At 43.7% G+C, this 25,729-nt stretch overlaps 1 protein-coding gene across 1 annotated transcript; it reads right to left on the bottom strand.

The window, feature by feature from the left end:
- Positions 1 to 3,664: 3,664 nt before the first annotated feature.
- RMDN1 (regulator of microtubule dynamics 1) lies at positions 3,665 to 25,722 on the bottom strand. Its single transcript, XM_074986994.1, has 10 exons — positions 25,596 to 25,722; positions 23,574 to 23,691; positions 20,789 to 20,876; positions 20,169 to 20,328; positions 19,360 to 19,449; positions 16,483 to 16,538; positions 12,923 to 13,010; positions 7,749 to 7,779; positions 4,742 to 4,875; positions 3,665 to 3,866 (listed from the first exon to the last, which is right to left on the bottom strand). Exons 1-10 carry the CDS (start codon positions 25,716 to 25,718, stop codon positions 3,828 to 3,830), a joined length of 927 nt encoding a protein of 308 aa, XP_074843095.1. The 5' UTR covers positions 25,719 to 25,722; the 3' UTR covers positions 3,665 to 3,827.
- Positions 25,723 to 25,729: the final 7 nt, after the last annotated feature.

Below are 25,729 nucleotides of genomic sequence, written 5' to 3'. Positions count from 1 at the left end.
GAAGACAAGCTGTGAGAAGGTTTCAGGCAGAGGAGAGAGGAAATGAAGGGAACCAAAGCCCCGTCCTCAGGATCTTTCTGATCCCTTTTATCCCTTTTTGTGAAATTGTGATTGTTCTTGCTCCAATCTCCTTTCATATATCCATAATTTCCTGTTGGCACCTTAGTAGCCCTTCTCTCTCAGGCCTCTCTGCTTCTTGGTGGCATGAGGAAGAGGATAGCACAGCAGAAAGCCAGCATGACCACTTTGGAGGGCCCAACCTGTAGTAACTGAGAAGGACCTCATGCATGGGAGCAATTTTGTAGTCCCTTCTATTACAAGAGGAATCATTGGATAGATCTAAGGCAGAGTCTCTCAAATTGTGGTCTGTGGATCATCTGTACAAATTCCATTCAGGTGGTCTGTGGATAGTTTCCTCTAAGTTGTGTGCTGGACAACTGCACATAAAAGAACAAAGGAGCACCCAGCTTATTAGTGGAGCAGTGCAGGCTTGGTTTGGCTTGACCTGGAGAAGATGAACATGTAAGGTGAGATGGTGACCTTTTGAGGGATGATGGGGGTGAAGGGGCAATGGGTCAGAAGAGGGGGTGGAGGGAAATTGGGTTGCACAGGGCTGCGACATCCAGCAAAAGAGTTGACTTTCCCCAGTTCCAGAGCTGCAGCTGCTGGGAAGAGATGGTCCTCCTTCCCAGTCTTCGCTCTGTGGCTGCAGTGAGGGTGGAGAGGGAGAGACCCTTTGCCCCTGCTTCCCAGCCCACCGCTCCAGAGAGGAGAAGAAACATTCGGGAAAATCATTGTGGTCCCCTGAGACCCACAGCAATTTTCAAGTAGTCTGGGAAAAAAAAAATCACTGATCTAAGAGGTCTAAAGATAAAAGTAGACCAGAATCGGCTCACGCCAGGTTCTAGCGCCCAATCAACTGTAGTCCTGGTCTCCAGATTCAAGAATCTGACGATACCTGCAGTACAGTCAGTATCAGCCCTAGATCGAGACAAGCCTACTAAGGATCTTCAGCATATCAGGACTATCTACCCAGTTCCATCTCCAGCTGCTCCTCCGATCACTTACAAGTCATAGACCTGAAGTTTGGAGACAGCATCTCAAGAGGGATCTAAGATTTTGAGCAGATGGGAATAAGGGGACTTCGAAGTAGGCGGGGTCCTTTCAAAAAGGAGCCCCATCTGGACGGGCTGCGCGGCGGCGAGCCGCATCAATTTTGAAGTGCCGTGGCCAGCCGCATGCTAATGAGGCGCCGAATATGTATTTCAGCGCTTCATTAGTAAACTTCAAAATGGCCCTTTGCATAGCCATTTCAAAGTTTTTGGCTAGTGTAAACATAGCCTTGGATATCAGTCCTGGCCCAGCAGCTTACAAGCTTGGGTCCCGGATGCCACCCTCCTACCCTGCCCAGTTGTAGGAACAATTGGGACGGTTTATTACACAGAGCTCTGGCGGAGTGCCACCCTGCCGTCAGGTTAGGCTCAGTGAAGCACTGTAAAGCAATAGGTTACAAGGGATTATATAGGATATCAATGGGCGGTGAGAAACGACGGGGTGAGAGGTCCCAAGCCCCTGGATAGGTGTGTGCAGCCAGACGTGATGAGCACGATAAGCCAATAATCTAAAAGGTTACACAATGACTCCACCCATAATTTACATGCAACATTGCAGACAATACACAGGTGTTTTTTTCTTTAGGCATCTGTTAAAACAACATATGCATTGATTCTAGTCCCACTTATGTATCTAGGGGAGTGATGATGCCTCTGATTGGGTCTGATCCACAGGGCCATAGCTGAGGAGTTAACATAAAACAATGAGAGTACATAATAAACATCATTTCTTTGTAACACATTGTTCTTGTGTCCGGGGGCCCTGGACTAGTGAAGTAGGGACACGTCTTATGGAGAATACGGAAAGTGAGGAGGGTATCTCATCCCTGGCAGCTCAGGCTCGTCTTACGGCCTCTGGACTTGGCCTTGGAGCACAGTTGCTGTGGTTATTCTTTTTCCAGACTATGAGAAAGCCACGGTCTTGCTTTTAAGTTTCTTCTCTCACTAACTCTATTTGTGAACCATAGTACATGTTATGAGTTAGTTAGGTCCTATACCAGACTCTGAAATTTGGGGATAAAGTGAGAGGTCTTAACAGAAACCATAATATGCATCAGGAACTTGGGATTTTCACCCTACAGGTAAAATATTGCTGTTCACTCTCTTAGGGTCAATATAGTTCCTATGACGAAGGGACCAGAAGTAGGCACCACAGGGGAAGATTGCCACTTCTACTGTTATGGGGGCTGGCCCATGCCTGGAGGAGGTTGATGAAGTCTCATAACTAAATGGGGTGTACATCAGTGTTCCCTGTAAGCAGAGCACTTGGGTGGTCATCTAGGAGAGATTCAAATGCTGCCCAGCTGATAGCACACTGTCCCACAATCAGCAGCATGTGTCTTTACTGTTGGTGTACACCTGCACATACAATGTATTCCACACATGGATAGGAAATATTAGGGGGACCACTGGTATGCATAAATGAGCGGACAAGGACACACACATCCAGAACCTGAGTAAGCCATTCTATAGGAGTCATAAGAGGGACTGCAGCCTGGCACACCCTGCACAGATGTGCACCAGGGTCTCCCTCTCACTGTAAAGGGGACCAGCTACAGAAATGCATGAAGCACGCCACCTGTATGGCTGTGTTTACCCCATCATGGAGGAGCTGACAAGTCACATCACACTGGAACCTGAGTGGGGTGCACCTGGGCAACTAGCATTCCTCACCTGCCTTAGGTGGCAACATATCCCACCACTTGGTTTTGGGGTGTGACAGAAGTGTAAGAAGTGCATGCTATGATGTGTGCCTTCTCAAGGAGCAACTGTTTCAACTGCCTGCTTCTCAACACCTAAACCCATTCCCAGGCTGCCTTGGGTGAAAAAGATGCTTACAGTTATTGCTTTGTTTTAGTACAATAGGCAGTATCTCATGTAAACATATGGTGGACTGAATGGTGTCAAAACACGTGGTCTGACATGGTCTCAAATATAAAAACCAAATGGTTTAGATCTAAGGTCACCTGAGATGTTTACCAACTTTTGTCAGTGATTTTGCAGTTTTTATTTAGTGGGCCACTGTCAAACCCCTTCATTGAGCTATCTTCATTATCTACTTTCATTACAGTGTTCTTCTCATTCCTCCTCTGTATAAGAGGCTCACACATGATGCTTTCTTCTGCCCGAGACCTTGAAAAGTCCTCCCTGAACTCAAGCATGTAAGTCTGTTAGTTACTTAATTTCTATCACTTAATGGAGTCATGTACATAATAGCTAGTATCTCATGACAAAGTGGAGGGAAAATTAGTATTTATATAGAACAAGTATAAAACTGAATATATCTGATTGTAGTACTCTCCCAGACTTCATATACTGTAGAGGTTTTCTTAGGCCTGCACGGGTTAGGTTGTGGGACCAGGGCCGTGATAAGATCTCCTTCTTGTCATGCAGCACCTAGCCAAATAAGGTATCTACGTGCTACCAAATAATGAGATCTCCCTGCTACATTCTGAGAACAATGGGCCATTCTGCAGAGCACAGCATGAGAACATTTGAGGTTCAGTACAGCTTTCTACAGAAGTAAGTTATTAAATCACTTTCTTCTACAGCTTACATAATATATATTTATTAGTTGACAGCAGCTCTTTACTAAAAATATACAGTGGTAAGGTAACAGTAATTTTAATAACAGACACAGCTGAATAAACCAAGTATTTTCTCCTGTGCTTTAGTCACAGCTAATGTAGCTTCTTCTTAATAGCATAGCTCTTGTCAGAGGGAATTGAGTAGTTCCACAGCTTCTCTTTGTACCTAAAATTTTAAAAAAAGTGGTGGTAAACAAAATATACTATACAGTCATTTCCATGCCACGTGTGCCCATATTGTCTGTGCCTCATCATTCCCCTTTGAGACAAGTGTTATCTCAAAGTTATAGACACCAGGCTGCAGACTGAGCATTTTACCCAATATTATACTGGAGACAAATAAGCTTTTCTAGTCATAGTATGCGCTCCCTGCAGATACCAAGCTGACTGGTAAAATAGACTCGTATCAAAGATTGAGCATCCAGCAGAAAAGGAAATGTGTTCCTTGTTTGTTATATTTCTGCAGAGGCTCCCTCTTCAAAATGCCTTACTTGGTGGTTCTGTGATGAATCCTGTTGCACAGTTAGGTGACTGCAGCATTACAGTCCCATAGCTTTTGAGGGGTAAGGAGGGGGTCACGACATGTATTTGTAAAGAAGAGTTTGATAAAACGCTCCCTGCAGTCCCGAGAAGATAATCTTGTTATCATAATCATGTTTCGCTGCTGAACATACAATGCTCAATATCAATACCTACTGGTAGTATAGTCTGACAGGAACTCTTGAATTCCAGTGTCTCCTCAGTGCCAACATAAATTTGGGTATTAATAATAGTAACGGTAATTAAGATTGTGGTAGTAACACTTGCCCAATCTCATGTACACAATAAATTGCTTTTTCATTTTCATAGCTTACCGTGGCTGAGAGGCAGAGTGCCAGAGAAATGTGTTTAATGCATTACGATTTGTTGTTGCCTGGAGGAGACCCAAAGTAGTTCCAGAACTACAATTCAGTCAGATTACTTGTAAATTGTTCAGCCACCAAAGTGCCATACATGTTGTTTCCCACATACTTAGACAATTTTTAAAATTATTTTTCCCACCTGTTTGTCCTCCTCCGTATGTGCTGGATAATCCCTGGCTTTTGTTAGCCACAAAAGGGCTATCTTTTTGTTGTTTAACTTCAAGTATGTCTTCCCCAAAAGCAGCAAATTTTTGCTATAGAAGTTTGGATCAGCTGTATAAAGTAACAGAAGAGAGAGAGATTTTTGCCTCATTTATTATACTAGCGCATATCTGCCCTGACTTGAAACTTTTTTTTAACTTTAAATAACTAGTGAGCTAGGGCCACAGGCCAGACTGCTCTATACTATGACTTGCTGAAAAATTTCCACGTGCAAAATAATGTAGTTATATTTTTGACTGAAGAGAAGCTAACCCTTGACACCAAGAAATGTAAAGTTTTCGCCTGCTGTGCTGTGCCCTGCACACTCTGGTGCCCAACGGACCTCAATTGTGCAACCATCTCAGTTAATTTTCATCAATATGGAAATGAATTTTGCCACCAGTCCACAGAATTCAGGAAAAGAGGGAGTCGACAGCCAACATCAGTGGCTCCGCCCCACCATGACTCTTGCCACAATGCTATTTAAGTGTGCCTATCTCAAATCTATATGTGCAAGGGGAGAAAGGAGCTTATAGCCCTCTGTGAGAGGTGCACCTAGATAACACTGGTGCAGCTGAGAGGGAGAGGAGAAAATGCTGAGTATCCAAGAAAGTACCACTGGCAACATATTTAGAAAAGGGAATTAAAAACACTCCTCCCCTCTTGCACTGCAGGATTTTTATCTGGTCAAACTCTCTTAAAGGCTTGTCTTGTCTGGGCTGTCTCTGTTCTGGTCACAGCCTTCCCAAACAAAGTTTGCTGAGTAGAGAATGCTGCCTCCAAGTATCATACAGGGGTGAGCATGCTGATATCCAACTAATTACAGCAGAGTCTGCTTACTGGTAGGCACTCGGTTCCAAGAAAAATTCACTGTTCTCCAAAGGCTGCCAACAAGTGGAAGGCACACTGCAACCAGGCAGGGCACGCTGGGACTTGCTTCTCTGGCGGGAGCTCCACCAACCTAATGGCTGAGTGGTAGGAAGCACTAGGACGTTCATAGTTCCTTCCCCACAGCCCTGCATATTTGCCTATGGCTGGGAGGAGAAGCAGGGAAGCAACAGCTAGGTTTCTGTGGCTGCAGCTTTGAAGGTACTGCTGAGCCCAGGGGGCGAGGGCTATGGCAGTGCTCAGGCTGGAGAGCACAGAAAAGTAGAGTGCAGCCTCATGAGCACCCAGAGCATCTGCTCCTAATGGAAAGCCCCAGGAAATAAAACTGCTGCTCACTTCCCATTACCTCCCTGCCTACAACCTCGCCTTCAACTGCAAGTATATTTACAGAGCTGCAGCCAGGGAAGGCATGTCAAAGTTGTTGCAAGAGGCATCTTTCACCAGTATCCCAGTCTTATTAATATTAAAGCCACTGGGATAGGATGATTCTCAGCCAAATGTTACTACAGTAAAATTCCTTTAGTCCGGTCTCTGATGATTAGGAACACCTGCTGGTCCAGCATGTGGTAAAAACAGTCCCATTTGCAGAGAGAATCCAGCGAAGTTTGATGGCGCAGCATACAGTAGTCCCCTGAGATATGTGAGGGTTGCAGTCCACGCAACCCTCACATACCTCAAAATTCACATAAGTCAGGGGCTTGGGCTGTGGGAGTGGGGCAGAGGGGTCAAGCCTGGGGTGCATTAGGGCTGCAGGGATGCCAGGGTCTGGAGTTGAGCTGGGACACATGGAGGTGGTGAAGCTGCTGGAGTGTGGGATGGTGAAGACATCCTATAGTAATCCAGCACCTGTCCAGTCCCAGATGTGCCGTATTGAAGGAATTTTACCATATTAACCAGGAATTGTTAATATTCCTATTGCTAGTAAGAGGCATCCATTGTATACACCCTTCCTCCCAGATTCAAACAGCACTTTATAAAACGGAGAACTAGGCAGACAGGGTTACCTTGCTTACAATTACCCAGCCAGTCAGCAGCAGGACTCGGAATAGAACTGGGGTGTTATACTCCAGTCCCCTATTCTAAAAGGCCTGCTACTTATTCTGTATAGACATATATCTTAGATTCAGTGTAGAGTCCTGTTTAATGCACTGCTACTCTGAAAACCAGTAGAATGACCTGTGTACATACAATTTGTTAGATGAGTTGGGATACTCTAGCATGACAGCTTTTAGCGTAATAAAATGAAATTGAATTTCAAGGTTTTGAGATTTTTCTGCTCTTGGATTTATCACTGTTAGTGCCTGTTTATCACTGCCAAATTCTGTTCTCTGACCCATGCAGTCCCACTGTTTATAGCTATAACGGTGGCCTTCTGATTTACCAGGCCCTCTTTTAAACTGTGTATGTATATATATATCCCCATTCTTAATTTTCTTTAAGACCCAAATTTCAAAGCTTAACTCTTTCATTTCAAGTATAAATTTGACTTTTGTGAGGTCAGTGATGTTCTCTTACTCAACTATTCTTCATACAGTAAGCCTTTCTGTCATCTTGAATTAAAAAACAACTCAAAGGGAAAAGCTCATATGCAATGTAGCAGAAATACAGCATTGAATGTGATGAGACCCAAACACAATGCAAGACTTTTTGTAGATTCTCACCCCCCAGCCAAACAACTTTACTTGTGAGTGAATGAGAAGAGTTGTCTGCATTGATTCTTTACTTTTCCAAAGGTTGCCCACTGCAAGTACCATACAAACTGCTAGAAGTGGTATGCATTCATTTCACTAAGCAGTGCATTTTTAGAAAAATTTCATTTAAACTAAAGACTACCGATTATCTTGTCAACTGGTTTAATTCACCGTAGCTTTGCTGCATGGGGGGTGGGGAGGCAGAGCTTGCCATATGACTTGCGTAATGAACTAAGTGGTAGGGCAAGGGACCCGGACGCTGTTTCAACAGCACATATCCTACTACATGTTTAATCCCTGGGTATTTACTTGCTTATTTTAAATCAAGTGTAAGACACTATCCTACACACAAACAACAAAAATTACCTTCTTCAGCCTTGTGAAAATATCTTAAGGCCTGGAAAAGATAAAGGTCAAAGTTCATAACGTGATGCTAAATGAGTTTAACCCACATGTACTTCCCAAGAACACCCGCTTGTACTAGAAGGCTGTAGTTTTTTTAATCAAGAGTTACCGTAAGTTGTCAACAGAACACAGATACAAACAGCCTTAATATATATTTAACTACCACAAAATCATGTATTTAAAATATATCAGTGCAGAAGTTGGAATTCTTTAGAAATGTTCTCACTGTTTTGCTCAATGTACTTCTAGTTTTCAATATTTTTTCTTGATGCATCTTAAAAATGGCATAGTGGGGTCTTCTGAAGACTTGTTACAGTAAGGCCAAAATCTTCTTTCCAAGCATATCAGGTTCTGTGACTTGCCCTGTAACTGCTAGTAATATTACTACCATTTCATAACTTTACATTGTAAAATACAAGCCTGCAAGACTTGCACGGCCATCTGCAACACTTGGATTGAAGTCCTGAAATTGGACTGGTACCAGAACTGAAGAAACATTCTAGATGTATATTTGGTTTTGAATTCATCAATTTAGTCTTTTTAAAAGTACCAAGTTGACAACTGAAGAATGAAGTCCTTTTTACACACGCAACAGGATCAGTCATAACTGGTCATACAAGCTTCTCCCCTTTATCCCATTCCTGTGCTCCAGCCATAATGGTATAAGAATAATTTTGTCTATTTGTCCACTTATTCCTTGGCCTTAACACTCACTAACTTTTTTTCAGCTCTAGTTATTACTGTGCTAAAATGAACCACTGTCATTTAATATATAGTCATCACATACTTTTTGCTCATTATTGACGACTTACAGGGAAAGTATTGTCTAAACACTTTATTTTTTAAAAAAGCCACTCAACAGCCACAAAGTGTTCTTTTTGCTGATGTTGCAGAATATGCTGACATCAGCGATGGCAGAACTGACACTGTAATGAATTTAATCTATTTTTAAAGTACTGTACAACCCAGGCCTTGGTTTTGCAGAATGCAGTGGGACAATGAGATTTTTGGCTGCCACTTTGGATTTACTCTTCTGAAGGGTGAAACTTAGTGGCCACTTAGTAAGCTTCATTTTCAGTGGCAAAAGCCCATTTACTTTTTCAATCAAAACTCAAGCAACACAAACTAGCTTTCTGTAAAGGAGCAAATTGACAGTAGTGGCTTTTCAAGGATTTTTCTTTGAGGTTGGGGGGCCAGGAGGAGATTTTTTTAGCCTATGTTGTGGCCCAAAATTTCCTGTTCCAACAAAAAACCTGAACACAGCTGTGGGAATTTAGGTTTGTTCCCTAAGAGCACTGTCTGATGAGATTTTCAAAACTGAGTTACTCAGCTAAAAATGTAAATACGTGCAGTGTGATTTAATAGTTTTTCAAGGGTCCCTGTGTTAACTCTGACAAAAGACACAGCTGAATAGGAAGGGGGGGAAAAAAAGGCCACAGTATCTCTGTATCTGGATCATGACTAAAATAATTCTGCCACCACTATCCAAAGTATATGAGAGTTTGTTTTTATGAATACTTAGTGCACAACCAACTGGAGACCCAATGTAGCCTATCACACACTAGATATCTGTTTGGGCACTGCTGCTATGTCATGGAAAATGCCCGTTGATCTACTCTACTTTGAAACAGGAGTGGACTGTTTCTAGTGTAGAGCCACATGGTCCACAACAACAGTGCATCTTGAGCAAGTGTGAGGTAGATACACACCCCAGCTTCTGTCACACACTGGGCTCGCTTACACGGAGCTGTTCTCGTGGTAGCTCCATGCTGATCAGCAGTCTTGCACTTGCAAATGGCTGCTCATTAGCCTGGAGATGCTGGGAGAACAGCTCCCTGTAGACGTGCCCTTTGTGTGGACAAGCCCTTACTTAGTAAGCAACACACTCTTGTGCTTAAAATCACAAGACCTGGAGTCAGAACTGTGATATAGTAATGGTTATGACACAGACTTTGTGTGATCTTGGGCAATCAGTTAAACTGTCCCAATCTGTTTTTTCATGCTTTTAAAAAAAAAGAGGAAAATAATACTGGGTTTGACGTTTCAGTGAGAGGGGCAATGTAATGTGTATAATAAAATGGGGGAGTGGGATTTAAATTCACATGCCAGTGGAGAACAACAATACCCCAAGACCAATCTGGAGGAAAACTCAAGTAGTTAAGCAGGCATGAGGATGAAGAGGAAACACTTGCTAGTGAAAAACAACAAATCCGAGGGAACCACTTTATTTTCAGAGAAGGAAATGAAAAAAAATACTGAGTACCACATCAAAAAGATGTAGGTGCTCAGATATCCCAGTGAAAACAGCTGTGTTAGCACCTAGACAGACAACTATCTATTGCCTGAACTAAAAAGTAATCTAGCTCTGAGTATACCCCACTTTAGGTCTTATGTAGGGGCTGAAGGGTTAATGCTCAGGTTTTCCTTGTGTGTATATATATATCTTTCATTGAATCATCCAAATCTGAGAGTTAATTCAATAGGTTAATGAGCTAAGATAATTCTTTTTTACTACATGTCATCAATGGAAAATAAATCTGAGGCTCTCATCCAAGTCTCTGCATGACCTAGTAATATGCTTTCAGAGCCCCATAGCCCAAAAAGATATCTGCCAGGTAATAACATCATTAATCAGTCTATGACCAGGATCTGCAACTTGCACCTCTTTAATGACTTTTTGGCTACGTCTACACGTGCCCCAAACTTTGAAATGGCCACGCAAATGGCCGTTTTGAAGTTTACTAATGAAGCGCTGAAATGCATATTCAGCGCTTCATTAGCATGCGGGCGGCCGCAGCACTTCAAAATTGACGCGCCTCGGTGCCGCGCGTCTCGTCCAGACGGGGCTCCTTTTCGAAAGGATGCCGCCTACTTCGAAGTCCACTTATTCCCATGAGCTGATGGGAATAAGGGGACTTCAAAGTAGGCGGCGTCCTTTCGAAAAGGAGCCCCGTCTGGACGAGACGCGTGGCGGCGAGGCGCGTCAATTTCGAAGTGCCGGGGCTGCCCACATGCTAATGAAGTGCTGAATATGCATTTCAGCGCTTCATTAGTAAACTTCGAAACGGCCATTTGCGTGGCCATTTCAAAGTTTGGGGCACGTGTAGACACGGCCTTTCTGTGGCTCTTGCCACTTTGGCTATACCTACACTAGCCCCCCCCACCACAACCTTTCGAAAGGGGGATGCTAATGAGATGTTGGGATATGCTAATGAGGCACTGCAATGAATATGCAGTGCCTCATTAGCATAATACAGCCACAGCACTTTGAAAGTACCACTTTTGATCGCACGCAGCTTGTCTACGTGGGGTCCTTTTCGAAAGGACCCCACACACTTCAAAATCCCCTTATTCCTATAACCAAATAGGTAACACCTCTGTTTGTGTAACACAGTTACTTTCGAAGTGCCACGGCTGCCATTATGCTAATGAGGTACTGCATATTCATTGTGGCACATCATTAGCATATCCCAAAATGTCTCATTAGCATCCCCCTTTTGGGGGGGGGGGGGCCCTACTGTTGACATAGCCTGTAATTGCAAAGCTAAAAACTCTTCCTGATTATTTTCAATAAATGGTGACTGTCTAAAAGCCCAACAATGAATAGCTCATATCTAAATAGCAAACAATATGGGTGTGTCTACAGTAGCCAGCTACTTCGAAGTAGCTGGCACAGCGTCGAAATAGCACGTGTCGCGTCTACACACGCTGTGTGCTATTTCGACGTTGAAATCGACGTTAGGCGGTGAGACGTCAATCACTATTCCCATCCGAAGATGGGACTAGCACCCTATAGGGCGTGCGTAGACGATCCGCCTCTTGCTACTTGGAAATAGCAGGGTCCTCCATGGCGGCCATCAGCTGAGGGGTTGAGAGATGCTTTGTCCAGCCCCTGCGGGGCTCTATAGTCACTGTGTGCAGCAGCCCTTAACCCAGGGCTTCTAGCTGCTGCTGCTGCAGGTGGGGGTCCATGCTGCATGCACAGGTTCTGCAACCAGTTGTCAGCTCTGTGGATCTTGTGCTGTGCAGGGCAAGTGTGTCTGGGAGGGGCCCTTTAAGGGAGCGGCTTAGGGCTTTGCTAGCCCCTTATTTCAACGGGGAATATGTGTGTGTGTGTGTGTGTGTGTGTGTGTGTGTGTGTGTGTGTGTGTGTGTGTGTGTGTGTGTGTGTGTGTGTGTGTGTGTGTACACGTACACACGGACGCTCCGCATTTCCTTCTGGGGTGGCTCTTTTCGATGTTCCCCGTCGCTACTTCAACGTTGAACGTCGATGGCACCAGCCCTGGAGGACGTGTAGACAATACGCGTTGAAGTAGACTATTTTGATGTTCTAACTTTGAAATAGGCTACTTTGACGGAGTGTGCTAGTGTATACATAGCCTATGTGATCTAAAAACGCTGGGTAACTCCCCCTGTAATATGTGCAGTGCAGGATATGATACTGTATCTGTGTTTTGATTGTATTACTAGTAAACCCTTGATTTTGAAAAGGAAAAGGAAGGTTGTGGCATTCCTGCTGTGAAGGAAAACACATATTTTTAAGAAAAAACTGAAATTAAAGTAAAATTGGCATAATTAAAGTGGGTTTGGGAGTGAAAGGCAGGAAGAGAGTGGTACAAACACACACAAAGTGTGAAATAGAATATGTAAGTTTGTGAACGTTTGGCAGTGAACATGTACCACATTACAAATCATTGTGTGTGTGCTGTTCCCTAAATAGGAATTACAAGAAGTGTGGTTTGACATTATTTATTAAGGACTGTCTCGTATTCACATGCACTACAACTCTTGAATTAGAGGGTTTTTTAACCAAATTTGGGGGGGGGGGGGGACACACTTGCTATTTTGGTTGCCAAACCCTGGTCTATGACTATAACCAGCAAGCCCTAACTTGACAAGCAATATATTAACATTTGTTGTCTTTACACAGAATCTTGCATATTTTTGTCAACTTCATCAATCCCAAATCTGTATTTTGTCCATGAGTACAATTTTACATGTGGCTGCATCTCTATCAGCATTTAGAACACTTCTGGAAGGTGAGTTTTACAAGCATAATTATTCCTAGTATATGTTAACGGGTTCTTATTTTTGCTAAGAAAAGCCTATGGGGAACAAGTATGTGCATATAGTACCTCTTCATAGGTGGAGCTTGGTGGTGTTGCAAATAGCATTGCAGCTATTTTGCTTTGGTACCATGGCATTTCAGCAAATGAGTAACACCTGGAGCAAAAGCAAAGAGTTTTTTATACATTTCACATTTCTCTTGTTTTGGGATTCACACTTTTTACGGGTTGGAGAGAAACCCTAAGGGGCGAAGTTTGTCATCCTGCCAAGGACCCAAAATTACATGATTAAACTGCAATGAGATGACTTGGTCTTTGAAGTAGTTATGATAACACAGATACTTTAAATAAATAAAATAAATAAATAAATAAATGGGAGCATTTGATGTAAAACATAACTACTCCTCCAAAGATAATTGCCTCCCTTACTGCTAGTCAATATTGCATAATAAATATAAAATTCAAACTCTTAGCACACTTTACAGTACAGCCTACAGCTAGTTTTAACTCTGTTTTCCTCAGTGAAATCACTCACTCACATCCAGATCCAGCCTTATGCTTGTGCAGTAGTGATTTAACCATATACATAAACATCTGTGCATTCAAATAGTCAAAGTTGGTTAACATGAGATTCTAACGTAAATATTGGCTTGTTCTGATTAAATCACAGAACCCGCCCACCCAACCAGCCAAAAGAAAAAAAAACAAAAGAAAATATACCTCTAGTACTCTCGAGAGGCAGTATATTCTACAGCAGGGGTGAGTTCCCCAGAGTTAGCCACTGGTGAGCCGCAGCCACCGTATTTACCTATGCCTCTGCAGACACGGATGATTAAGGGTTCCTGTTGGCCACGGATTGCCGTTCCTGGCAAACAGGAGGTGCAAGAAGCAGTGTCTTGGTCAGCGCTGCTTCTTGCATCTCCCATTGTCTGGGAAGGGTGATCTGCAGCCAATAGGTGCTGCAATTGCCTGTACCTGCAGACAGGCAGGTGAACACAGTGGTGGCAGCCCACCATGGGCTAACCCTGGCCAACTGCTGCTGTTTTATTGCCCACACCGTTCTACAGCCATGAGCATGGGAGTCGTACTATCATGTTCTAAACCTGGCTCTGCAAGTGGGTCTTTGCCCATGAAAGCTTATGCTCCAAAATATCTGTTAATCTATAAGGTGGCCACAGGACTTCTTGTTGTTCTTGAAGATATAGACTAACTCGGCCACTTCTGTGATACTTGTCTAAATCCCTGTTCTCCATCTCAGCTTCCCTTTTCCTACTTGCCCATGGGGATGCTGAAAGGATTAAAATATGTGAAATGAGTTGAAACATGTGAACTGCAGCATATGTAATATTAACACAATATTCCAGAAAACACTTGAATTCACGATTAGCCTTGATTTGCTAATAAGACAATGTTCCAAACTGTGAAGCAAAGGTACGTGCATCTTGTTTTCTAGGGGAAGGAGAGGTGTGGAAGAAGTCTAGAAACCCAAGGAAGCCTGAGAGCTGAAAGTAAACACCCAAATGGGATATAACAGCTATTGGCAAATATTAGCAATGCCTGGGCAGAATGAAAGAAGACGGGGACTATGAGGAAGGAACTGATTCAATGATTGAGATTTTCAGTCCCTAGTCTAGGAGAGGAGCATCTGGGACTCCCATTTGTCAGAGCACTTCAAACATGAAGTAATTTGGCAGCATTTTAGTGCCAAAAGTAATGAGACATGATTTCCTCTCTTCTCAGCTTTTCCATTCAGTTTTCCTGGATCAACTGACTAGGGCCAGTGGGGGCCTGAGCAGGGCATTCACTACAAATTCCAGATATCTGGACCACAAGGGCTGCCTCAGAACTGGCCTTGAGGCTCCCCAAAGGTGCTGTATGGCAACAGTTGGTACCTCCATCTCTATAAAGTAAGTCCTTAAACTATTCCTATAAGCCAAGGTACCTTAAAGCTAAGGATGAACGCAGGCTGAAAACTTTGGAAAGGCAAGCAGGGAAAGATCACAAACTTCAGATGGAAGGCTGGAGTTTGTTCAGTCTTCAAAGGAGACTAGAAATAGAGGCACAGCACGGAGCAGCTGGTGGGCTTGGCACTGATTCTACACATTCTTTCTTATCTTATTTATGTCCACCATCTTCTTTAGATTCATCTACATAGGGGAAAAAAAAAGAAAAAGCCCCCAAATGCGAAAGCAAATCTCAGACCCTGAGACAAGTGCCTCAGGCTTGCAGTGCTCATGCTGTAGGCCTAACATACAGCAATGTAGATATTCCTGCTTGGGCTGGATCCTACTTTTAGTTCAGTAGCAAGAGCCTGCTTTCAGCTACCTCAGCGTGTGACTCACTGCCACTGGTGAGTTTTTTGTGTACAAGTACCACGGCTTTCTAAAAATTGCTTGTGCAGTGCTGAATTGGCTTTTGCCTGTCTGACAGCCATGGGAGAAAGGAGGAGGAAGTGCTATGGTAATGTGGCACTTCAATATGCTAATCAGGCACTGCCAAAACCAGTTGGGAAGAAGGGGCTTTCGAAATCAGGGGCTGCTGTGAAAGGCCCCCAGCTACATGGGCGGCTGTGTTTCAAAACCAGCAGTTTCAAAGTGTGCGCAGCCACCATTATGTTAATGAGGTGCTGCATATTCACAGCGGCACCTCATTAGCATACTCAAGTGCCACATTACCATACCCTTCCAAAAGGAGGGGCTCATGTGGTAATGGCCTATGTGAGGACATTTCAAAAAAAGCAATGAAGCAATGGGAATGGAGGAAGGGAGCCTCCCTGTGGCCATACATGTCATGGCTGACCCCAACTTTTTTGTCAAATGGCATTTTTTCGGTCTCCTGTATTCCTCTGGCTGTCTCGCTTCCTCTTTCACACGCCTGCCTCTGACCAATGCATTTAAGTGCATACAAAGAATAGGTGCCAGGTGTCCAGCCAAGTTCCTTCAACATAACATGTGGTGGCTGTGCTAACACTAAATTCTGAGCCCTTCACCTCCCATTCATCAGTCCTGGGCAGTGACAGTCCGATTGATTCTGATTCCGTCTATGTTTTCAGATGCACATTAATGCAAAAAAATATATAATAGCATATTTAGAAAGGATGACTGTGAATGTTTTTGTTTAAGGATATCAGTCCATCCTATTTGCCCTTACACCAATCTTCTGCAATTGCCTTAATTCACAGCATAAATTTAAATTTTAAAGTCTGGCTCTTTTGAAATCAATGGTAAAAGACACTAAATATTTGATTTCCCCAATCTCTAAGACAGAAACTTTTTTTTTTATTAATAGTGCCCTCAATTTCAAGTGCCTGCTGTGAAAATAAACTGAAGCCTGAAACTTATTTTACTGTATTCCAGTGAATTAGAACTGAAACAATGACATTGAATAGTTAGTTTCATCTTTTGAGTTATATTAAAACTTGGATGGCCAGTGTCTTTCAAATAATAACCCAAGGCATCTTTCAAAAGATTGTCATGGATGCATTTCAGGTCATTTAGCTGCTCTATATGTTTCTGCAAGTCATTTCACATTCCTTGAACATTTTATATTCCACCTCGAAATCAAAGTGTTAGGTGGCTTTTCTTTTTTGTCATGAGCTAAATCTAGTTTGAAGAAATTATCAGTCTTACCATACACCCATAAGGTGAACTGACGTAGCATCATTTGGATTCAGTTCAATAGCCTTCTAGAAAGAAAAAGACATGAAGTAAAAGGCTGTTTTACCAAATGTGGCTTAAGAACTCCCAAAACTACACTTTTTGTCTTCTCCTTCTAGATCATGATTTCCCAAACTGGGGGGCATGAAGAAATTCCAGGAGGGCACAAGGGGACCCAGCCTTGGCTTCTGACATTCAACCCCTGCCATTTTACGTGTGTGACCCAGCACAGCTGCTATAAGAAGTGGGCAGCTAGCAAAGACAGACATGAAGCTAACTGCCTTCTGAAGGTGAGGGAGTGCAGATTGCAGGAGAGGGAAAAAGATGGGGTTAGATGGGTGGCTGGGGGTGCCTGGCTTGGGTGAGGGGGCTGGGGTAAGGGTAGAGGGGTGGGGAGTGCCTGCCTTTGTGGAAAGGGAGGAGCTTGGTCTGGCAGCTGGCTCCAGCAATGCAGGGCTCAGGGGGCTCAGGCTAGAAGGCAGACGGCTGGCCCCAGCAACATGGGGGGCTTGGGATGGCAGGTGGGTGGCTGGTCCTGGCAGCACCAGGCTCAAATGGGCAGCTCTAGCAGCGCAGGTCTCAGGCAGCTGGTGCAGGCAGCTCTGGCAGCTGGGGCTGCACCAGGCACCCACAAGGGGCCAAGAAAAACTATTTGTGTTTATTTTTAATTTTAAATAACATTTTTATATCAAGATTTGTGTTTATTTTAAATTAGGAATTGAATTTTTTGTTGAAGGGGGTTGGATGATGGTAAAGAGGAGGTGGGGGGGCATGAGGGTTTCTCAGACATCGAAAGGGAGGGGCGTGATGCCAAAAAGTTTGGGAACCACTGCTATAGCTCATCCGTGTGAACTGCAAAACAGCAGCAGTATTTGATGTTCACAATGTAACGTGAGCTCCTTATCCACATCATCTAAAAAGCCAGAGGGCTTTTTTCAAAAGGTTGATCGTATCAGTAGGTTCTGATTTTCATTCAGCTTCTGACTGAAAGTAAAACGTAAAGACTCAGCAGGTCTTTACCGTGCTGCATTTTCTCCAACATGTTCTTCAGTGTCTACAGTCTGCGTTGAAAGAGTCCGTGACAACACTGGGTCACACCAACAATCCATCTAGCCCAGTATTCTGTGCTCCAGCAATAGCCAGTGCCAAGTGCCCCGGAAGGAATGAACAGAACAGGTAACTACCAAGCAATCCATTCCCTGTTACTCGTTCCCAGCTTCTGTCAGAGGCAAGGGACACCACTGCTGCCCACTCTGGCTAATAACTGCTGCTGGACCTATCCTCCATGAAGATATCTAGTTCTCTTTTGAACCCTTTTGTAGTGTAGGCCTCCACAACATCCTCTAGCAAAGAGTTCCGAAGGTTGACTGTGCATTGTGTGAAAAATTCTTCATTTGCTTGTTTTAAACCTGCTGCCTGTCAATTTCATTTGGTGCCCCCTAGTTCTTGTGGTAAGGAAGTGTTATTTATTCCTTCTCATAGCCACAGTCTCTACACCAGTCATGATTTTAGAGGCCTCCATCATCTCTCTCCTCAGTAGTCTCTTTCCCCTAAGGTAACGTACTCACTTCTTGGTAGCAATGCTCAAGCCTATGCTCTACTAGTTGCAGACGTTCATACAAGGTTCAACACTCACCTTTCATTCAGAGATTTTTTTTTTTTTTTATCTTAATGGAAAGCAACTGAGGAACACAATTCCTGCAGCTAAACAAAAATATTCTTCTCATGTGAACTGCATGGTTGTCTGCAAGCATCCTGGTCATGACCCACAACAGGAGGGCACCTCAGGCACCCAGAGTTATAGGGCAGGTCATGATACTATCCTTCACTGGCCTGCACTGTATCCCAGAATGTGGCAGACACATGTCCCTGAAGATGCACCATCAGACACTGATGCAACTTTTAGGAAGAAGTGATGCCGGAGTTCATACTTTTCACAGCAGCATACATGCTAACTGATTGGAGGGAGCGGGACGCAACCTGCCAGACTGGTCTGACAGACTATGTCACTTTGGGCATGGAGGTTTTACAACTATCTAAACACAAGACATGATCAGAACCTGCTCCTTGCAAACAGGCTGAAATGGAAAGAACCTTTTTATGACCTTCCCTCCTCTCACCCCAGGTATAATAAGCAGGAAAGACTAGCCTTTAATTAACCCATTCAAGACCGTCTCTGTTCAACAGGCTCTGGTGAGATTTACTGCAGGGCTGTATTTTATCACCTCTCACTCACTATGCCTAAGAGGCCACTGAGAAAGTTAGGGAGGAGTTTCAGGAAAGTGAGTTCTTGATTACGTTCCAGTTATGGGCTGATTTTGCCCTCATTTACCTATTTCTTTTTTAACGCATACTGATATTTCTGTCCCTGTTTGTAGGCTGCTGCGAAAAATTGATGTGACTGGGAGATCAGAGGCAGAGTTGCAATTTGCCACTCCAGAAAACAGCTAGTGACCCCCCACTTCTGGTGGCCATCACCTGGCATGTGAAAACCATCGCTCTAAAACAGGGGTCAGCAACCTTTCTGAGGCAGAATGCCAAAATGTAACTTTTTGACCTATGTACGGTATGTGTGCTGGTGATTCTTTTTAAAGTCACTAGTAATCCTACTTACAACAGCTTCGTTAATAAATAAATTCAGATGCAGAGCTTTATCATTTAGTGGCATTAGCTGGTCTTTTGTTAATCCACTTGCTTTGAGCAAGCTCCTGGCTGTATGGGAGAGAAGGGGCACGGCTGAGCTCCCAGCTCGCATGCCACTCGTGGCTCCCGTCCTGGGGGTTGCTGACCCCTGCTCTAAAATAAAATAAAACTGATGCTATTGTACTAGAAAATACTTATTTGTAATACCTGGAAATGTTCCTTGATAACATACGCATTTGCAATTTTAATCTTGATTCCTTCATAATCTCCAACATCACTGGTGCAGATGGCATACCACTAAATTAAAACCAAATCATGAAAAGAATATTCAGTAGCTCTAATTAAAATAAAATTCACGTTATTAGCACCAACTGACCATATCAATATTAACTCAACTTTTAAAAGCAAGTATGCATAAAAAGAGTTATATTAATTTGCATTATTGTTTGTTTATAAGACTAATTATAATGGATAATTTAAATCGTGCAAGGGGCCTTCCCTCACCACAGCTAACCACAGCATGAGAAGAGCCAGTGCCTCGCTATTACTAATTTGCACTGGCAGCAGCACTGGTCATATTTAGTTATGCCTTGGCTCCAGTCTGGCGTTACGGAGGAGAGAAGAGGAAAGCAGAACTCTAGGAACTTGTAGCAGAGTTACCACCACGGCGCACAGGCAACACACTGGATCTACTGGGATAGGGGGCACTCCGACTAATCAGCTTTCTCGGTGTCTCTGTAGACTTAGCTAACCAACAGTCTTTTTCTGTGTAAGAAGTTTTGTTTTAATCTCTAAGAATCCAAGTGCTGGTTTTCCTAGAAAGCGGTCATCAAATTCTCTTGGTCTCAGATAAAAAACAAACTGTGTTTTAAAGAAGACCACATAGCAAGATGTTTGCAACATACCTGTATAGCTAGAACAGTCACATCAGAATCACAGCCACTCCAGTATCTACTGCCATGTGTCCAAGCACAGTGCATAGCAAAACTGCAATTAGCTTACTTTGAATGGCTTACCTTGTGCACTGCAAAACTTGACTCATTCTTTTCCAGTGCCTTCTTTGCATATTCAAGAGCTTCATAAACCAGTTTCTTTTTCTCCTCTGCAGAGGTGGTACTAAGTTGAGCTAGATCACGTGAGGCCCGGGCTAGTCGCCATAGTATCTCCGCATCCTCACTAGTTACAAAAGTAAAACTTACATTAAAATTTGCCTGCAAAGCAAGTGCAGATTTGAAAAAAAAAAAAAACAAAAACCAATCTCACCACACAGTTTAGAGTTCACCATTAAGATAATACTGTGTGTAATTCTATGACATGTACATCAAAAGGCTGAATCCAAAATATACAAGCTCTCAATCACCATGAATTTGCTGAAGAAACTTCGGCATTTGGGTCTGTGTTTAACCTAATTTGCTTTAGAGAAAGCAGGAAAAGTGCCCACCCACCTTCTTATAAGAACACCATTCTCAGGAACCCTATGCCAATGGTATCTATGTGCTAACCCTCTGCAACCTAAACTGAGGGTGACTATGATGCTCAGAGCTATCATACTTATTTGTATTACTTAAACTCATCAATGAATGTATCACAAGTGTTAAGTCGCAATAATGTGGAGATATTTAATACAGTTAAATACCTAGCTTTGTGTTCAATCAGCAACTGATAGAGCTTTTTGGTTTCTCCACTGCCGTACAGGTAGTCTGCTTGTTCTATGATTTCTTCAACTTCACAAAGGTGTAGGTAATGGTGGAAAGAGAAGACAAAAATATTAATAAATATGAACCTACCAGATAGTCAGCAATATATTTCAAACACTCCAACAGGCAGTTAGCCAAAGTACCCTGAAACACAATAAATCAGCACGAACAACTATTTCCTAACAAATATCAACTGTTTCCAATTTGGCTACCTATATACTAACTTTTAGCAGCCATGGGATACAAAATTGTACCAGCTTTATGTTCAACGAACAAACTACTGGGAAAAGAAGCAATATTAAAAATATTATTCTATGAAACTGTAAAACCACCCTTAGCAACAGTGTTAGAAGTGAAACAGATTTTAGAATGTTTATCTGATGACCTCACAATTGCAGAGCAAAGTGTTTGGTTTAGTTTTTAGTGATGCATAATGCAGTATGCAAAAGACCAAACAGGCTGGCATGCTGTCGTACGACAAACATATGACAACTTTGAAGACCAATGATGCGTACGCCTCATTGATGCTCATGAAAGGAAGACAGCAACAGCAGCAGCCACACCAACAGAGCTAGGACAATTCGCTTGACCCCCACTGTGAACGCCCATGCCGTTCAAAGCTTGGACTCCTCAGCCACATGCGAGTCCACAACCGATGAGCCTGTGCAAGCTCAAGACATGATTGTCGGACACGACAGACTACCTACTAATGATGCACAATGACTTGGCTACAGTACAATTAAAACCCACCGTTGGCCTGTATCAGCTCACTTGGGGTTGCACGGATTGGGCCCAAGAGTCTGTTTAACTGAAATGTAAATGTTCAACTTGGAATGTAGCTTGAGGTCTGGAATCCAAACACCAACACTGCAGTTAAACAGTGCCTTAGCCCAAACCTCAATCGGCTGACCCAGGGTAGCCAAGGAGGACCAGTCACAGCGCAGACATATCTTAATGACCAGTACATTGAGCACGTGGTAGACCAGGGACTGAAATACAGCAAAGTGGATCAGTAGAATAAGGGTCACATACTATTGGACTTGTCATACTGATTTAATTCTGATCAGAATAGTGAGCATAAAGACAAATTAAAACAAGGCTTTAGACTGGGGTGAGCAATAATTTTTGATGCGGGGTGGGGGGCATTCCAAGATTTTGGCAAGTGGTAAAGAGCCACACTTTTCTATGGCAGGGGTGTGAGGTCTTGGATGGAAGTCAGGTGCAGAAGGGAGCTTGAGGTAGGAGCCTGGGGTGCAGGAATGGGAGTATGGATGAAAGAGGGGGTTGCAACCTGAGGCAGGGCTTGGGTGGGGTTCAGGATCTGGGAGGGAGTATGCATGCAGGAGAGGATTCTGACCTGGGGGAAGTGTGTAGGAGAGGGTGCAAGCTCTGGGAGGGATTGGAGGTGTATGAGGTGGCAGTGGCAGGCTTTGGCTGGGTGGTCCTAGCCAGCAACACTCTCCAGCAGGCCGCGCTGCCTGCCATCAACCCCAACCCACTGTTCTACGTGGTTCTTTGCACACAGGGGGGCAGGGAAAGAGAAGAGGGCTTTGTGCACTGCCCCCACGCCCAGCAGAATTTCTCAGATCCTATTGGCCAGAAAGCAGTCCATGGGAGCTGGGAGATTTTGCTGGGGAAGTGGGCAGGACATGAAGTTTTACTCCTTCCACAGCACAATTTTTCTTTATGTTTTAGTAGGAAGGGATAGCTCATTGGCCTGGTAAACCCACAGTTGTGAGCTCCATCCTTGATGAGGTCATTTAGGGGTCTGGAGCAAATAGGTTAAAAAAGAAAAAACCCTGTCAGGTATGGTGATACGTCCTGCCGTGAGGTCAGGGGACTGGACTTTATGACCTCTCAAGGTCCCTTCCCAGTTCTCTGACATATGTATATCTCCATATATAGATACAAGGAGCAGCAAGCTGCTTTAGTAGCATTGCTCCTTGTCACAGGATGGGCCACAAGTGAATTAAGAGGTCTGAAGGGCTCTATCTTGTCTGCCCTTGCTTTAGACTGATTTTTTTTCTAACAAAAAAACTGCAGTCATATAGCACTTTAAAGACTAACAACGTAATTTATTAGGTGATGAGCTTCCTTGGGGCAGACCCACTTCTCTGTTCCATGAAAGCTCATCACCTAATAAATTATTTTGATAGTCTTTAAAGTGCTACATGACTGCTGGTTTGTTTGGTTAGAATGCAGACTAACAAGGCTCTCTCTCTCTGATTTTTTTCCTATATTGCTAATGAGTCCAGCATTTATATTCCCAACCAAGACGTTTTGCACCACTTCTAGCTAAAATCACAAAGTCCAATTCTGTTAACATATGTTACAATATGGATTTCCAGTAGTACCAACAAAAAACTAAAATTGTACTTCTGCAGCTGAATCAAGGATTGGTAACGTTATTCTGAACCTCTAATTCACCCTTACCTCCCAACTAAGACTCTTTAAATGAATAGTATCTGTATCACAAACTTATGTTATCTGTACAACCAAGTTTTGGCTAGTGATATTTCTGATAAGTAAGTCATGCTGAACCAAAACATCACTATTTATTTAGTTCAAAGGTAACCTACAGTTGAAAAGATTATACAGAGATAGCGATAATGGAGATATTGGAAAGCCTTACATCAAATGCTTCTCACAAACTTTTGATACTATGAAGAATTGCCAAATCTGCATGTGAATGACCTCAGGACATATCAGTTTGAAAAGCTGTACCTTTGACACTAGCATGAACCACAGCAGAGTGAGAAATCAAGCTGAAAGCTTCATAACCCAAGTATGATGCTGTTGAGAGTGCAAGCCCTCTTCTGAAAAGAGTTAATTTTCCAAACACCTGAAAAGAAAAATTAAAAGTAAGTTTATAATCTGCTATATTTGGCAAATTTCCCTGCAACTTTCTGGAACAGCAATGAGATTCCCACCTTTGTGTTTACAGCAGGTTCTCAGAAGTTACAGAATAACAATAATGGGAACAGCTTAAAACTTTTAACTTCAAGGTTTCATATTTTTTACTCCCACACCAGGCCTACCGTGCCAGGGTGAGGCATCCCTGACCAAGCCCCAACCCAATCCAAACATGAAGTTGCCTCAGCTAGGGCAGAGGTGTCTCTTCTGTCACAGCCCAGGTTGTGCTGCAGGGACAGAGAGCTAGGGGAAGCAGCCTCACTTCCTTCTCTAGCCCTGGAGGTAGCCTGCAAACCACGATACTCATCCCTGGTCCCACCTCAGAGCCCACTCTCCTATTCAAACCTCAAACCCACCCACCCCAACACCTTGCCCCCTCCCATACTCTGAATCACTTGGCCCCGGCCCCACCCCCACCACAGGAATGTAGTGTGCACCAATATGAAGCTTATATGTCACATCTCACTTCCGTATTGGTTTACATAACAAAATTCATTCCACACATGCATGGGAAAAATCAGAGGGAATACAGCTCTGCAAATGATAGAATCAAGGCTGATGTAAAAAGTGTATATACTGTGTTGCTCAAGTCAACTGTTGCTGGATTTCAGTAGCCACCCCACTATGCCTTGACAGCAGAATCGAGACAACCACTCTGGTGAGGATATACATCTTTTATGGCATGAACAGAGCATAAAGATGCATAAGGGAAGTAGTTAATATAGAAGGTATTTGCTGACATAAACTGGCAAAAACTAGAAGCTCTATGCCAACATAAATTAGCTCAACTTAATTCTGCAGTGGCAACCCTGAAAACACTGTTTTTATAGACCATTAAGGCAACTATTTTAGAAGAAGGTCATCTGTACATATCAACAATTTTTATTGTTTTTCCATATTTTTTTCTGCATGGCTCATCAGTTTAGCATTCACTTACCACACTTGAATCAGCAATATCTTAAGCAGAGGCAAGAAAGCACATTATACGCCCCAGCAGCGATGACACTAAAAGCTTCAGGCAGTGGAAAGGAAGGTTATCAAGACATTCACTACCCACCAACTTTGAACCATCAATAAATATTGTACAGTTCAGAAGAAGACAGCAGTACATAACCTGTCTGTGAGGACAGAAGGCTCTACCAGGTTACACTAGGCATTACTTTAGCCATAAGCTCTGCAGACAGCCCCATGCTGTGTTTTGGGCCATTCAGCTGCTAGTAAAAGCAGAAGTGGAAAAAGTACCCAAAAGTATTTGAGTAAAGGTACAGCTGCTGGGGAGGGAGGGGATTAAGTACAAGTCACCTGCATCCTTCTGGAAAACTACTTGAGTAAAAGTGCACACACAGTACATCTTGATTATACTCAAGTATCCAAAAGTGAACGCAGATGCCCTTGTACTTAAGTACCTCCCCCACCGCACTTCTGATTAAAGACAACTTGTTGCTGTGCTGAAGTTCACAGCATTTCAGGAAGGGGGTGTCTAAGGCAGACTAGGGTTTCTCTCCAGCGCTGTCACTAACCAGGTCTTGACCTGACCCGCACTTCCAACAACAGAGCCTGGAGAGGACTGAATGGCCCAGGGACGAGAGAGGATGCGAGGCCGGCTTACACGGGAAGGGGCGCGGAGGGGAGGGGGGGGTAAGCCTCCTGCAGGGCATGGAAGAAGGCTTCAATAGCAGGGCGCTGCGGCAATTCCGGCCTCTCTGCCACGGGCATGACAGGCTGGAGCAGCCGCCTGGGGCGCCCGCCTGTCACAGCGCACAGGGGCTGGAAGGGCTCCCTGGAGTGCGGCTCCCGAGCGGGGCTGCAGCTCAGTCTGCGTCTCCCCCCCACCTGCACCTGCACCTGCCACCACCAGCCGCGTCTCACGCCTCCAGCCTCGGACCAGAGCCGCTTCCCCGCCCAGGCAGCACCCTGCCGCAAAGGCCTAAGGATAGTCGTCGTCGCTGCCGCCATGATTCATCACC

The sequence above is a fragment of the Carettochelys insculpta genome, chromosome 2 (genome assembly GCF_033958435.1).
Source record: "Carettochelys insculpta isolate YL-2023 chromosome 2, ASM3395843v1, whole genome shotgun sequence".
Lineage (NCBI taxonomy): Eukaryota > Metazoa > Chordata > Testudines > Carettochelyidae > Carettochelys > Carettochelys insculpta.
This window is presented reverse-complemented; position numbering and strand designations above follow the sequence as displayed.

Bases quoted from the DNA above. Each gene is read 5' to 3' on its own strand.
- RMDN1 (XM_074986994.1), bottom strand. From the start codon at position 25,718: ATGGCGGCAGCGACGACGACTATCCTTAGGCCTTTGCGGCAGGGTGCT. The intron at 23,692-25,595 runs GTGGGGGGGAGA...TTTTCTTTTCAG, and splicing joins GGTGGCAGGTGCAGGTGCAG to GTGTTTGGAAAATTAACTCT. The intron at 16,539-19,359 runs GTATTACAAATA...TTTTCTTTCTAG, and splicing joins TTATCAAGGAACATTTCCAG to AAGGCTATTGAACTGAATCC.